Source organism: Odontomachus brunneus, unplaced genomic scaffold, assembly GCF_010583005.1.
Source record: "Odontomachus brunneus isolate Ranch 3 - 2012 unplaced genomic scaffold, Obru_v1 Obru_scaffold_134, whole genome shotgun sequence".
In the NCBI taxonomy this organism is placed as follows: Eukaryota; Metazoa; Arthropoda; class Insecta; order Hymenoptera; family Formicidae; genus Odontomachus; species Odontomachus brunneus.
Genome location: NW_022639584.1, coordinates 860307 through 875530, shown reverse-complemented (window position 1 = coordinate 875530; position 15224 = coordinate 860307). Strand labels below are relative to the sequence as shown.

The window sequence follows — 15224 nt, the reverse complement described above, 5'->3', positions numbered from 1 at the left end:
ATATATATATATATATATATATATATATATATATATATATAGCGTAGAATTAAGTTAAAATTAAGTTTGATATATAATCTGACGATCTAATTAAAAGAAATTTACTTATTCTCTTAACAGCCTACACGACATTTAATTCGGCTCCACGAAAATTGTTATATTTGAAGCTTCTGACTTCTCGCCATTTTGATTTATGACATCAGTGCCATTTTAGGGGTATATCTTTTTATTTCAATGTATTTATCAGAAATTTTTATCGTGTATTTTGTCGCTTCTGACGTAATCAATTGAGAGTTCCGCGAACCAGGAGCTTTAAAGGTATATAAAAATAGGTATATAGTTTTAAATTCGGAGATGGACTTAATCTTTTGCTTAGTCTTTTGATCAAAGCATTTCTGGAGTATGACTGACTAAAGGAATAATTTACAAGTCATAATTTGAAAAAGAAGAAGACAACTCTCTACTGCTCAAATTAATTTTTTATGTTTAAAATTTTTTTTATATAAATAAGATATTAAGTACTCAACATATATTACATTTATATAAATAAGATATTAAGTACCCAACATAGATTAAGTACTCAACATATATAAAAAGTGAAATTTTTTTTTAATTTTTTATTTTCCCACAATAGGTTTGTGACTCTGAGATCACATTGGGCAGTTACTATTGCTGCTAACATACTAAAAAAAGATTGTGATTTTCACATCAAAATCGGTCAAAACAAGAACATTCATACTAAAGATAAATAATGATGAAACTGAATTGTGACTTCAGAGTCACAGTGAGCAGTAGAGGATTAAATGAGAGATGTTTATTTAGAAGTGATTTAAACTAGTTGCATTGAAATACCTATAGATACAAAATTTCCAGTGAAGCAGGGATTTTAATAAGAGCTCCTTGCTGACTTAAATGTTAATTCAGTCTTCCTTTCGATGATTTCTCAATGCGTTGACACGAATGGAGTACGCGATGAGTACTGCGCTAAGAACAGTAATTATCAGAGTCACATAGCTGACTAGTGTCAAGAGAGACAAGTTGCCAACTGGCATTGACCATGTGTAGTTGTCCCACACAGTGTATGAAATTTCCCTCCATTTTGCTGCCAAATCAATGCATGGCTCACATAGATTTATCTTGGATACTCTGTGGTTCTTGAGCCTCTCTTGACACCCCAGTAGCAGTCCCGGCATTGGTAAAGTCACATTGACATAGCCACCGGATTCTTGAGCATATTGATAACGCTGATGGACAGGGATTGTCAAGGTGATAGTAGACAATGAAATCACTGGTCCACATGCTGTCACATTCTGTTGTTCTGACTTCTCCGCAAATAACTCAGTGTTGGTTTCACCCGTGAAACATACTGTACTCTGGAATGTTATTATGATTTATTAGTACTCTAAATAATGAAGACGAGAAGTCTGTTTTTTATCCCCCAACTAGTGTAGACTTGTGGAATTTAAAAAGAAATAGATATACTGTTAGAACTTGGTGGGAAAAAGAGAAGATAACTAATGCAACCAATTCAACGATAAGAAACAAACTTAAGAATAGGAATCAGTTAAGCAATATAGTAATTTAAAAGTGGAAAATTATAATATTTATTTAAGAAAAGTTACTGTTACTTAATCTTTACTGGGAATTACGATCTTTTTTTCCATTATACACACAGATTAATAAATGACAAAATCAAATGATTAAAAGTACATACCATCTTTTGTCTCCTCAATTCTGCTATTTCATCCGTATTGACATACAAAGTCGAAGGTAATTCCTGGTATATCGCGGCTAGACAGTTGTCGTTTAGGAGATTTTTAAAAGTCACATGATATATTAACGTCCTGCAAAAGAGAAAAATTATAGAAAAATCGTGCGAATCTGTCATTTACACCTAATACAATTTTTAACCTATGAAATCCGTTGCCTTTCACATCCAGTTCAACTTCAGCTTCTACTGCCGCAGAAATGTGCAAATATTTCACAAACAAAACAAACGCAGTGATAATACGCGATAGATTCAAGTCGCAAATATGATTTATCATTTTTGCACATTCAAAATTACCGCCTAACTCTCACAAGCCCTTTTCATCGCGAGTATCCACAAGTTTCTGACATATGCAAAATCGTAGACATGGGCTGCGTTCCGAAATTCACTGCCAATACTGAAATTCTGTAATATACGTAACATGAACTATAGATTTTCAGTACTGGCAATGCATTTCGAAACGCAGCCATGGAGTATGTAGAGTGTTCACGGTGCTTGTTTTCGTGCTAGATTGCTTGCTGGATGGAAATACTCTGTTTTGATTGGTGCATTTCCATTCATCTTCAGAAATGCACCAATCAGGGTACCTATTATGGACCTCTTCGGAATCAATTCCGATCGGAATAATTCCGTTTCCCCTAGAAAAGACAATAGAAATCTAGGAAATAACTGAATGTTTCCGATCGGAATTAATTCCGAAGAAGTCTATAGTAGGTACTCAGGGTCTCTATTCTTGAAATTTTTGCGTAATTTTAATTGCGCAGCTATTTTATAGTATGATTAAACTTGCGCAGTAAAACTTACGTATACACAACTATTTCAAGAATAGTTTCTTTCTGCCTGAACGATCAAGCGGATGGTTCGAATTCCCTATTATTGCACTTGCTAAAATTGGTAACGCTGCTCGCGTATCTTGAGTGTCAAACATGGCGTCGATCGCGCTCCACCGTTGAGGGTAAGGAGATTTGAGGGCCGTCGATGATCGCATCGACTCGACGTTTCTGACTTCTGTAGAATTCTCGCCCGCATGACTCGTCCGAGCGTGGAGTGATATGTCCTCGTACACGTTCTCGCAGAAACTGTTCACGCCGACGCCACCTGAGCGCGGCAGCTTTCCGTTGGATCACGAAGGCATCTGCAAGCGCATTATGATCAAATATATGCGCTGCTTGACGGAACATCACAATCGAAACGACTCGTGCCGCGACATCGCCAAGGAGTACCTCAGTTGTCGTATGGATCACAACCTGATGACTCGCGAGGACTGGTCCCAGCTCGGTTTCGACGTCGACCAGCCCAAGAAGATATAAATCTCGTCTTCAACGTGGACCAACCCCACGTAGACTCCACTACTGCCCTCGACGCTGCCTGCCTGGCGCATTTCGATTATCGCGATTCTCGCTGGAACGCGGCGACAGCCCTGGGAAAGGAGAGCGGATCCCGACAAGTTGGTAGTTTAATGTAAATAGAAAATAATAGCGATTCGTTATCGAAGTATTGTAGCGAGACGAGTAGTGATCACCGATGTTTCTCAGGCGGACAGCGTAGCTTTTATTGCCGCGAGTGGCGTGATATCATCCTAGTTTCTTCACACGTAGCGTTATCGCGTACAATATCGGGGTAATCTATCGATATTGGGGGAACCTAAACAGAAGGAATTTGAGCGATATCGTGTGTGCTTGCCTTAGAGAAGGAAGATCACGTTGAGCGTGCGACGGATAGTAAGTCACCGTAATAATCAGACAATATTTTAACGTTCGCGCATGAATTTTCCATCTCTAAAGAGCAATCCTTGATAAAATTCACAAAATATTGAGAATGTATTGACACGAACGTTACATTGTTTCCTGACAGCTCCTAGTGTGCAAGAATTAAGGATAACAGGACAGTATTGTATGAGAAAAAGAGAGCAAGAGAGGAGAGCTCCTTGAATCTAGGGCATCCTGGTAGCTTCTGTCATTGTGTTCTATGGTTGAATCGTGTTACAACCAGTGGCCTAAGATTATTGCGTAATAGAGTATATATATATATATATATACATTGTCGATAGAAGATTCTAATATTTATCTCACGTTATAGCGGGAAGATTTCGCCAAAGCACTTAGATTATATATATATATATATATATATATATATATATATATATATATATAATTATTACCTATAATAGTCAAAAGAGACTCGTAAAGATGGCACACACTACCAAGAAGAAAGTGTTGCTCGGTTGCACCGGTAGCGTGGCTACCATCAAGCTGCCAGAGCTGGTGCAGAAGCTGCTGGATAGAGATATGGAGGTGAGGGTGGTCGTGACAGAGCGGGCCAAGCACTTTATCAAGGATGCCGAGTTGCCACCGGGTGTCCAGGTGCTGTCCGACACGGTAGAGTGGGCAGCCTGGCAGGGCCGAGGTGACCCGGTGATTCACATAGATCTGATGAAGTGGGCGGACATCTTCGTGATAGCGCCACTGGACGCCAACACCATGGCCAAGATAGCCAATGGCATATGCGACAACCTGCTCACCTGCGTGGCACGCGCCTGGACCAATATGAAACCGGCGATCTTCTGCCCGGCCATGAACTTCAATATGTGGCAACATCCGACCACTGCGCCGCAGGTGAGACAAAGAAAACCCATGCACAAGTTCTCCCCTATATGATCTTCTTTCTTGTTTTAAAATTAGGGAAAATCTCGGTTGTAAAATGTTGCAAATCTATAGGAGTGCGAATTTTTTGTTGAATATGTCTCTCTTAACAACATCTTGGTGTAAAAAAGAAATCAGATATTTTATGGTAAAAATATATATGAAATATTTTAATATTGGATATATATATAATATACGATGTATATAAAATTGGAAACAAATCTAAAAGAGTGTGCTACTTAAAGATTAATATTGGGTTGTGTAATAAGTAAGAGTAATTCCGGGTTTTTCAGATAAAATGAAATGTCTCTATTATATTGTAATCATATGCACGCGAAGAATGGCACAAGATCATAGATCAAAATGGCGCATGCGTTGTTTTGTAAAATCCAAGCACATAACAATATAGACATTTTAATTCATCTGAAAAATCGGAAATTTTTTATTATACAAGCCAATATAACGAAGAATTCGATTCCTTGATGTTGCAGGTGGAGCTGCTCAGATCTTGGGGCTACAAGGAGGTGTCCTGCATAAAAAAGTTGCTCATGTGCGGCGACGAAGGGATGGGCGCGATGGCCGAGGTTGACACGATCGTGCAGACCACTGTGCGTATGTTGGAGCCTCGGGATCCGTACACTGCGTATTCGATACATTAAACTGTCGCCGGCGTCATCGTCCTCGTCGACAATACGAGCATTAATGAGAACGTGCTGCCGAGATCCTTATGAACGTGCGTGCTACGAATGCGCTTCGTTCAAGTACACACAGACTTCACTTGTTTAAGACCGTATACGAGATACCAAAGCAAAGGCACTAACGAAAAGTATTTTAACTGAGTTGTTAGACATCCTCAGTTACGAACAGTAACTTCACTATGAAAGCGTCAACGTTCTTCAACGTTACTTCATTATGAAAGAAGTTCCAACTCTACAGCCGTAATTATTTCGTGTGCATTTATTTGATGTTTTCATCACGACGAATAAACCGGCACAAATAGTACCGCAATGCTGAGTACATAAAAAAATATACAACTGTGTTCACGAAATTGTGATGAGTGTTCGTGGTAAACAAAAGAAAACACGAATGTCAATAATTTTCCTGAGAAGATACGGTTTAGCAGTTTATGGTACTTTTATTTATCTGAAATAAATAAATACGAAATACTTTTCGGTGGTGCCGTCGAAAGAATCTATAATTAGTTACGAAATGTGTTGATAAGTTGATGTGTTGATAAGTGGGGAAGACGGGGAAAAGAGGTTGATTTGTCAATAAGTCTCTTCCAAATATTATACGTTGTCTCTTAAGAAATGCGTTACTTGACATAAGGACCTGTTGAATTATATTACAAGCGAAATGATTGATGATTATTACTAATTAGAATTCTAATGGTGTCGGAACGGTGAAGTCCGTGTATATGATACGGGTAATAAAGTTATGTACGTTCGAAAATATCACACGATCGCTTCGCTTAAAAGGGATAAATCAATCGTCAACACCGAAACAGCAAATAAGATAATACAAGTCATAAATTTTGCCTGTCCGCCAGTTGCGTCGAGATGCGATGTAAAAAAATGCTGTAAAAAATGAACAAAAAAAAAGATTCCGTTAACATATCTTACAGTTGATGCGCCTGAATGTACATGCTTTTGTTAAATATACGAACGATACATCACATTTGTGACAGAGAATTAATTTATATATGACGCTCCTAAATCTCCCAGAGACACGTCATTTTAATAATTCGATATGATATACAAAACCCACCTACACATCAACCCACCTACACATCTACCCACCTACCACATCTCTTAAATTTTTCAATGATGAAAAGACATAATAATACAAAATGCTTTTATATTATTATGTGCAATCACGTTTATTTGTAGACTCGTAGTTATATATCTATATAAATTTTAATTCTCTAATTGAAAGTTCCTATTAAAAATTTTGGTTATACTTATTACTTATACACAATTATATATACTTACATATAGATTATTTATAAATTATGTAATGATAATATGAAAATTATATGATTATTTTATTGTGCAATTAAGTGGCGATGTTCAGTAAAATCACTTTATTTCCGTATATACACATAAAGCACGATCTTACGATATAATACGTATAGCATATAATCGGCACGTTATATATATATATGCAAATTTTTCCGTAAGTTTGGAATAAACGAAAGGCGAGCAGTTTCAAGGCAAACTCTCTGAGTTTCTCGCCACGATCCTCTCGATCGGATCACACGAGATACAACTTGCTCGGATACACTTTTCCGGTAACAAAGATATTCAACCAGAATAAAAAAAATCGTTAATCGATAACAAATATTATTATTTATATATAAATTTACATCCGTTTGTTTCAACGGATATGCGATTCATTCAGAGACACACGCGCGACCTTAATGTAATCATTATATAATTATACATAACACACGTATACATGTATATATACATACATATACATATATATATACACGCATACATATATACATATGCATATATGTATATATACACATACATACCTATACATATATATGAGATATATATGGGATGCGTCTATGGAAATGCTTGGACAAACTTTGCAGGCGTGATATCTATATAATATGTGGATCTAATTTCTTTCTTACGAAAGTTTAATCAGTAGAATTCATTTTCGCGTTTTTTACATTTGGGGTCGGAAAACCGACCCCAAATCGACTGATGGGCACCGCTTACGTAGTTCGTCCATGCCTCTCGAAAACACAACGCCGTATATAAATCTGCAAGATCGAGTTTATTGCAATATTGCAATAATTGTATATTTTATTTTTTTTTGCGCTACGCTCTTTGACATTTACGCTAGCTACGTCGACCGCGCGGTATATAAATATCACAGTTTATAAAACTGGCGACACGTTGCCCGTGTCCTCTTCTGCTAAATTAATGCGATATCAATTAATACAATATTGATATAAAATACGTGCTCTGTCGTGGATCCCGATTATCTCTTATCGCTTAGAAATTCCCGGTTCACTTTCGAGTAATCGCGTCGCGTTTACGGAAGGACGACTAATAGAGTATATGCTTATATATCGGTGGTGCGCGGCATTGGTCCTTTGGAAAGGATAACAACGGGGATTTCTGTCTCGATTGTAAAATTGTAAATTGTAAAAGGAATATCGAAATGTTGGATGGATTCTTTTGGCAGTGGCGGTTCGTCAATCATTAAGATTGTAAGGATTCGCGTCCACCTAGAAGTATATAAATTATGTCTTAAGTTAATTACAATCGTACAAATGCGATGTAAAAAGATAGCGTACAAAAATATGCCTCGGCGCTCAGCGGCGCGATTTTTCCGGTAAAAATGCCAGGGATGATTCGGACCTAGATCATACTCCGAAGAAAGACCGATTTCTCGTTGAATCGTTGTGGAGTTCTCGCGTATTTTGGTTAATACAATCTTAGTCTTGTCATGAAAAGTCCGCAAGAAATTCCTGTCGATAGTTTAATTGATCAAAGAGCAGAGCTTGTCTTAAAATTCGTTCAAGTTAGCTACGATTTTAGTTGCCGTATCTTTTCTTGATTCCTTTCAACCTTATTTTTATCTCATGATATCGTAAACTTCGCGATTTTCATCAAAATTAATCAAATTCATTCATCAAATTAAGATTTTCATCTTTCATTTCGTATAGAAAAAATCCTTTTAGAGGTGCACTGCAAGTGGCTTAGGTCGATATCATCCGCAGAGCTTTGTTCGAGCCGTGTAATCGCGATTTCTTTGTACGAAGGATCGGCGAGGGAGTCAACGAAGACGCAACTTCGCGTACGCATCATGTTACACGAGCGATCCCTTTTGAAATGTCGCTCTCAACGAAAGTAGTCGCGCCTTCTCGTGTTCCGCTCGTTAATCCATCGACGATCCTTCGATATGAATATCCGATTGGCTTGTTTGACGTTCGTACTCGCGCGCGAAATCCCTGCGCAAAGGTATGAGAAATGTTCCCGTCACGTAGTTGGCTGAGAGGATACGTGCGTTACAGCGACAACCTGAAAACACACAAGGAAAACACCGTCACATCGTGCTGCTGCTATATTCCTGAATCCTTGACTTGCGCATCTAAGCAGATCGCATGAGCCGGATTTCATGCGAGATACATAAATTTTTCCACGGAATTATAAAAAATACAGCAAAATGTTCGGGTAAATATTAGATTTCATTCAATCGTACATTGCATAAATCTATAATTTTGTGTAATTTTTTCGTAACAATTATAAATTATTTTATAGTTTTATTAAATTTAGATGAAAATGGCCAATGTTAACACTCCATAAAATACATTAATGATTTATATTTGCTTTAAAGCTCTAAATTTTTAAAGTTATAAAATTCAATAGATTATGAAATTTCTAAGATGCATACTTTATGTGTTTTCGAACTTATTAACGACTAGGGCGCACGATAAATAATAATTATTACTTACAGTATTATTTTAAAGAAGCTTATGGCGACTATTGCGAGTATTGATGTAGTTGCACTCGCGGTGGAAGCTGAGACAATACTCGACTTCCTGGGGAAATTGGTCTCAATATCGTTGGTCTCTACTTCCGGCGGACAACCCATCCAAACTGGTCCTGAGGGTTTTTGTTTCTCGTGGGCTACCCTCATCCTCAAGTCATCGAACTCCCAGAAACCTTTGCCTTTGAAGAAGTATGTTTTACCTGACAAAAAGCAAAACTGAATTTGGTCAAATGGCGATATGCGAAATTACATATAATATATTATAAAATTCTTGAGGTAACAATTTGGACTTAGACAATTGAAACGGATCGAAACGTTGAACTTTTATAATATATCTGAAGTGATTAAAACTGTTTGCACTTTTACACCCGTGCCTTGGCTTTTACACGCTATTTCTCATTTTACTATAATTTGATTTCATATCTAAGGGCCATATAATTTAATTTTAATTTAATATAATTTAATATAATTTAATATAATTCAATTTAATTTTAGACAATTGATGTCCGAAATTTACCATTCTTCCATTGAAAAACGGCATCAATATTGCTCCCGACGCCGGCGAACATGCTTATGTCTCTGGGATAATCCAACTCCACGTAATTGACGTTCTCGTCGAACCTGTACGATAAAGAAAAAGACGTTAATTACCACTAAGCGGATTGCCGTGCGTAATTACCGTTTGCACCGTGATCAGCTGTTGGAAGCGGGATCATCGTAAACATCGACAAAGATTACTGGAATTACCTCCAATACATGGAGCCACTGAAGAAATAGGTCCTGCCGTTGTAGCCCCACACCATGGCGCCATCGACCTTCTCCAGAGAGGGCGGTAGCCCTAAATTCGTCAAGGGTTTAGGATAACCTGCTTCCAGAAAATTGGCGTTGAAGACGTAGTACTCGCGATCGATGAAGAAGACTATCCTCTTGTCCGAGCGCTCGTAGACTGCGTCCACGTGGTCAACGCCTGCCGGCAAGTTGAACAGCCTGCTGATCTCCGCCGGGTATCCCTCGTAAATACCTTGCTCGCCTATTCTCCATAGATACTATGTAGGCAAAGGAAGATTCATTAGTGGGGGTTCTGTGTGTGTGTGTGTGTGTGTGTGTGTGTGTGTGTGTGTGTGTGTGTGTGTGTGTGATTTCAGGTATTTGTAATTTTGTCTACTCTCATTATTGCATGAGTCGAAATATATCGGAAAAGAATAAGTTATTATTGAATCAGTGGAGAAAGTCGGTACGATTTTTGAGTAAAATTTAATTTGATTGCATCTCAGTGAACACCAACTAACGGTAACATTAACATCAATATTATAGTTCCCCATTCAACAGTGTAACTGTTACATGCATTGTATATATCTATATACACAATTATACTGCATTTACATTATTGAATTATAACAGTAATGCTATGTTATTAATAATTGGTTATTGGGACACAATGAAAACGTGCGTTAACCAAGTAATTGCCATCGTTGTCTGCGACTTTTTTGCCAACGTTCAGACGGCATTTATATGCCTCTTCTATTATCAATGAAAAAAAATTATTATACAACGAAAATAATGTCGTACGGTTGCGAAACTAAACACATCCCCCTTTCAAGACCCGTCATCCCGCTTACCCGTCCCTTGAAGATGAAGATCTCCCTGCGGATGATGCTGATGGCGTCGTAGCTGGTGTCACACTTGTCGGGCACGTCATCCCGTTGCTGCGGAGTCCAGCGATGCCTGAACCTCGGGGTCGGCCGCATCGTGGTCGTCGACGTCGTCATCACCGTATGATGCCGGTGTTGCGGCTTGCGCGGCCGATAGTCCGGCTTCTGAGGGTAACGGCTCGGAGGCTGTCGAGGTCTGCTATCGTCTGGATAATGATTAGGCCTGGTGGGCCTGGTCCTCCAAGGTCTATACGTCGACGGGGTGGACGTCGTTGTCGTCGACGTCGGTGATAGTGGTGGTGGTCGCTCTGGAGGTGACGGACCGCCTGGTATGTTGCCCCAGAGCTTTCCCTCGGGAGCACCTAAGAAGTACGAATGAATTTTAGCACATTTTGGCTTATATTAATAGACTTTACTTGAAATTCTTCTCAAGTGAGAGTTAGATCCGTATTAAGGGGATGCTGGAGTCGATGACGAACTCGAACAATGTCGATAATGCAGAGACGATTGTCACTAACATAATCACGCTATCCTTTTCGTATTTCTTGTATATACAGAACTTACATAAATAGCTACGTTCAGCAGAGAAAGCTGCTTTGCAACTGTTGTAAATTTCGTGAATCTGATTGGTCTTGAATTTAACTAAAACTTTCATCCAACATTACATTAAACATTTTACATTAAACATTTTTACATTAAACATTTTTACATTACATTTTTACATTAAACATTTTACATTAAACATTTTTTGTTCGTTTTCTTCGCTCTATCGAGCAATGCTCTTATTTATTTTTGCACGTACTTTCATTGCGTAAAAGCATTTGTAATGTAACTAATACGACGTAAACTTTGCAGAAAAATGTCAGTGTTCTGTTGGTAAAGTTTTCAGCTTCAGCATCCCCTTAATAGTCGTTACTTAAAACTTCTCTGATGAGACTCTTAGATATAAGTTTAGAGTTGGATGAAAGTTTTTCAGTTGAATGAACATACTCTTGAATTTAACCAAAATTAAGAGCATACTTCGATCAGATTCATGAATTTTACAACAATTGCAAAGCAGCTTTCTCTGCTGAACGCAATCAATTGTTTTGTTTTACCATATTCAACGGAAAACCTAACTAAATATAGAAATCTTTCTGCAAATTTTTTCGATATTCTTAAGCTTCCAAGTGCAAATGTGAAAGTAGAGCAATGTTCTTCAAAATTTTTCTGTTTGGAGCATCCACACTTTCGGTATGTACAAGCTACGAAACTTTTGGATTAGGGAAATATTATACGCTAACTGACAGCTTGAGATTTTACATTAAACATTTATTGTTCGTTTTTTTCGCATATCGAGCAATGCTCTTATTTATTTTTGCACGTACTTTCATTGCGTGAAAGCATTTGTAATGTAATCAATACGATGTAAACTTTGCAGAAAAATGTCAGTGTTCTGTTGGTAAAGTTTTCAGCTTCAGCATCCCCTTAATAGTCGTTACTTAAAGCTTCTCTGATGAGACTCTCAGATATAAGTTTAGAGTTGGATGAAAGTTTTTCAGTTGAATCGTGATTATAAATATAATGTCACATACATTATATTATTCAAATAGAAAATTTGGACCTAATTTCGGGTCAAAATCTGAGTATCTTACATGAAACAAGTTTCAAGTGCCAATTATTAACACGAGCTTTAGACAAAAGCTTTTCTGTTGAAACGCGACTACAAATATCGCGCGTATATCATATAATTCAACTGAAAAATCTGGATCTAACTCTGCACAAAAACCCGATTATGTCACATGAGACAAGTTTCAAGCGACAATTATTAGCACGAGCCTTAATCATCTATCACCCTCTTAATTCTGAGCGACAACACCCACCACCAGATACACGAACGCGATGTAAACGGTGGCGTGTGAAAAATTCAACTTCGCAAAACAGGTATTATCGCGGGGTGAGCTTTCGTTTTCCGGACCGATGATAAATGGGTGCGACGCGAGCCGACACGTTGCTTATCAGAGCGACTACGCGCGCGTCTCCCGGACCGATTTATTCATTCGGCATTGGGGGGCGGGGGGGTGAAGGGGGAGAAAATAAGTAGGTGCATTCTGTGCGATCGCGCGAGCGCGTCGATGCGAGGGGAGGCGAGAGGAAGAGGAAAGAGGGTCTTTTTTTCACGTCCACGCGCGATGAATACACTTGTCGCCCTTCGCGACGACTCGGGTGAAAAGAAATCCCGGATCTGCGCGCGGTTGATATCGGATAATTTGTATCGGGACGCCGCGCGGAGCGACGTGTCCGCGATGAGACAAGCCGGCTACAAAGGAAGAAAAAGATTCGAGCGTTTAAATATTCTATTCGCGTCTCGCCCTTTCACGAGGACGAGGCGCGCTTGACAGGCGCGATGGAACACGCGATGTCCCGCTGCTGTCCCGACGCGAAAACGTTATTCGCCACATCCTGCCGGAGCTGGAACAGCGCGCGCGCCGAGCTCAAATTAATCAAAGAGCACAAACTACATTAGCACTCGCCTCGGGCGAGATGTCCTTTCCTGTGTTTTTTTGTTTTGTTTTGTTTTTTATCTTCATCCCATTCGCGCATCCGCGATTTTCATCGGAGCACCGCGATTTTAATTAGCCTATCGAAACTGTTTGCCAATTTCGACACGGACACGAGTCTTTTTCCATCGATCGCGCTCGTACTCGCTTCCGATCGGCGAGCATCAACGAAATGCGTTTTTTCATGACTCGCCGTAGGGCTATTGACTCTCCCGATATACGGACATCATTTCACTTTGTCGACCGCCAAGCGGTCGGGCTTTTAAATGCCTCGCTCCTGCAGAAGTTGATTTTGCGCCACGCGGCCTCCGATCCGCTCGGGAAATTGAATTTTTCGATATTACATACGCGCGCGGCAACGGTATCTGCACTTTTATTACTTCTTCCAGACCTCATTTGCCCTCGCTTTTCGCGTTAGATCGAATCCACGTATCGAGATCCGCAACCCTGCAGCGATTGTTTTGTGATAGACTGCGACGCGCCCGAGTCACGGCGCGATAATCATGCGCCGACATGAACAATACGACTGATCATCGTTTCTGACCGGCTTTCTAAATGTAGCCCGTTAAAATGTGGATTATGCACTGCCGGCACAATGCGCTTTAATCTCGCTGGCGGAAAGAGCTGGCTTGGGAAAATGCGGGGACGATCGGTCTGTTGGACGCGCACACGCTGTTTGCAAGTTCCCAATTGTAGATTCACGAACTATCTGATTTCGAGCGGAAAAGGATTTCGAATCGAATCCTACTTGATCCGATTCGAGGCCGAATCCTCGCTGTTTGAATCCGAGTTACTCGAGAACTGTAGGAATTTAAGTTTCGCGCATTGGCGAACTTGGGAAGTTTTACATTTCAAAATATACACTGAGAGAAATTAACAAACGGATATTTCTGATCAAAATACTAATGAATTTTTGTATCCGATTAGGGAAATCCGGGAATGAGAAATAACAGTTTATAATTTTTTGATCGATTTATTTGATGAAATGCCATTATAATTGAAAGTATTCGATTAAATTTAATCGGATATAAAAATTGATCGGTACTTTGATCGGAAATATCCATTCGTTAATGTTTTATCGGACAATTTATCTCACAAGGAAACCCACATAAATGTCCGCCTCCAATTTTCATGAACTTGTAATATGTTGTATTTTAGATAAAAATAACAAGTATGTTTTTTATTATATGTGTCTTTTCGCAAGTTTAGGAGGTAAAATACCCCTTTGAAGAAAATCGATTTTTTTCATTCGAAGGGAATGTAATGGTTACATGATATTTTCTCGAAAAATAGATGGGGAAAATGGTAGTACCAATAAAAACCCTTAGGCAACAATTTTAATTTTTGCGGATTAATGACACTGTTGAAGTAGCAAGTCCATGAATTTTGCAAAATCATTTTAACATATACATGTGTATTTGTCAAATAACAAGCTGTCACTAATCTGCAGAAATTAAAATTGTGTTGCCTAGAGGTTTTTGTTGGTACCAACATTTTTCCAATTAGTTTTCGAGAAAATGTCGTGTAACCAATATAATGAAAACTATAAGAGACAGGAAAAATTTTTTTGAATAAAAATTGAATGGTTTGAAGAGTACTTTGCAGAAATTATTTTTATAATTATAATAAGAAGTGGTGACGGAAATATTAACAAAAAAAATTTATTTTCCAAATAATTCTGTAAAGTACTCTTCAAACCATTCAATTTTTATTCAAAATATTTTTTTCTATATCTTATAATTTTCATTATATTTGCTTTGAATGAAAAAAAACGATTTTCTTTCTTCAAAGGAGCATTTCATCCCTAAAACTTGCGAAAGGATACATATAATAAAAAAACGTATTTGTTATTTTGATCTAAAGTACAACATATTATTAGGACCTTAACTTAGTTTCCGCCCAAAAAATACTGAGAAAAAGCATTTATTGTAAAAAATTTATTTAAATTATTTCAATGAAAGTATTTTCCATCACTTTCTACAACTTTTTGCCATCTTTCTGGCAACTGGGCGATACCATCTCGATAAAACGATGTTTGTTTCGAAGCAATCCATTCGTCCACCCATTCTCGCACTTCTTCAACATTTCGGAAGCGTGTACCACTCAA

General features: G+C 38.4%; 4 protein-coding genes across 9 annotated transcripts in view; 2 read left to right on the top strand and 2 right to left on the bottom strand.

Annotated features, from left to right (window-relative positions):
• Positions 1-8: 8 nt before the first annotated feature.
• LOC116850105 lies at positions 9-2211 on the bottom strand. The gene is made up of 3 exons (XM_032827992.1): positions 1912-2211; positions 1715-1844; positions 9-1373 (listed from the first exon to the last, which is right to left on the bottom strand). The coding sequence occupies exons 1-3, from the start codon at positions 2043-2045 to the stop codon at positions 921-923; spliced, it is 717 nt and encodes a 238-aa protein (XP_032683883.1). The 5' UTR covers positions 2046-2211; the 3' UTR covers positions 9-920.
• Positions 2212-2674: 463 nt separating this feature from the next.
• LOC116850130 (cytochrome c oxidase assembly protein COX19) lies at positions 2675-3937 on the top strand. Of its 2 annotated transcripts, none has more exons than XM_032828045.1 (2): positions 2675-3215; positions 3623-3937. In XM_032828045.1, the coding sequence occupies exon 1, from the start codon at positions 2821-2823 to the stop codon at positions 3076-3078; it is 258 nt and encodes an 85-aa protein (XP_032683936.1). In that variant the 5' UTR covers positions 2675-2820; the 3' UTR covers positions 3079-3215; positions 3623-3937. The 2 variants fall into 2 exon arrangements, with proteins under 2 accessions (XP_032683936.1, XP_032683935.1); XM_032828044.1 differs by having other exon boundaries at positions 3304-3937.
• LOC116850129 (phosphopantothenoylcysteine decarboxylase) lies at positions 3087-6087 on the top strand. 2 transcript variants are annotated; one of them, XM_032828043.1, is made up of 3 exons: positions 3087-3229; positions 3939-4383; positions 4902-6087. In XM_032828043.1, exons 2-3 carry the CDS (start codon positions 3958-3960, stop codon positions 5067-5069), a joined length of 594 nt encoding a protein of 197 aa, XP_032683934.1. In that variant the 5' UTR covers positions 3087-3229; positions 3939-3957; the 3' UTR covers positions 5070-6087. The 2 variants fall into 2 exon arrangements, with proteins under 2 accessions (XP_032683934.1, XP_032683932.1); XM_032828041.1 differs by lacking the exon at positions 3087-3229 and adding an exon at positions 3631-3777 and having other exon boundaries at positions 3848-4383.
• Positions 6088-6478: 391 nt separating this feature from the next.
• LOC116850127 (matrix metalloproteinase-2) overlaps positions 6479-15224 on the bottom strand; it is a 236249-nt gene continuing 227503 nt past the window's right edge. For all 4 annotated transcript variants that reach the window (XM_032828036.1, XM_032828037.1, XM_032828035.1 and 1 more), the window contains 5 exons: positions 10545-10939; positions 9673-9971; positions 9443-9546; positions 8888-9125; positions 6479-8453 (listed from right to left, as the gene is read on the bottom strand). In XM_032828036.1, the coding sequence (XP_032683927.1) occupies positions 8441-8453; positions 8888-9125; positions 9443-9546; positions 9673-9971; positions 10545-10939 (1049 nt within the window). In that variant the 3' untranslated portion in view covers positions 6479-8440. The remainder of the gene's footprint in view (positions 8454-8887; positions 9126-9442; positions 9547-9672; positions 9972-10544; positions 10940-15224) is intronic.

Coding starts and splice junctions, on each gene's coding strand:
- LOC116850105 (XM_032827992.1), bottom strand. CDS start 2,045: ATGATAAATCATATTTGCGACTTGAATCTATCGCGTATTATCACTGCG. Junction 1,845..1,911: donor AAAGGCAACGGATTTCATAG/GTTAAAAATTGT, acceptor TCTCTTTTGCAG/GACGTTAATATATCATGTGA. Junction 1,374..1,714: donor AATTGAGGAGACAAAAGATG/GTATGTACTTTT, acceptor ATAACATTCCAG/AGTACAGTATGTTTCACGGG.
- LOC116850130 (XM_032828045.1), top strand. CDS start 2,821: ATGTCCTCGTACACGTTCTCGCAGAAACTGTTCACGCCGACGCCACCT.
- LOC116850129 (XM_032828043.1), top strand. CDS start 3,958: ATGGCACACACTACCAAGAAGAAAGTGTTGCTCGGTTGCACCGGTAGC. Junction 4,384..4,901: donor ATCCGACCACTGCGCCGCAG/GTGAGACAAAGA, acceptor TTGATGTTGCAG/GTGGAGCTGCTCAGATCTTG.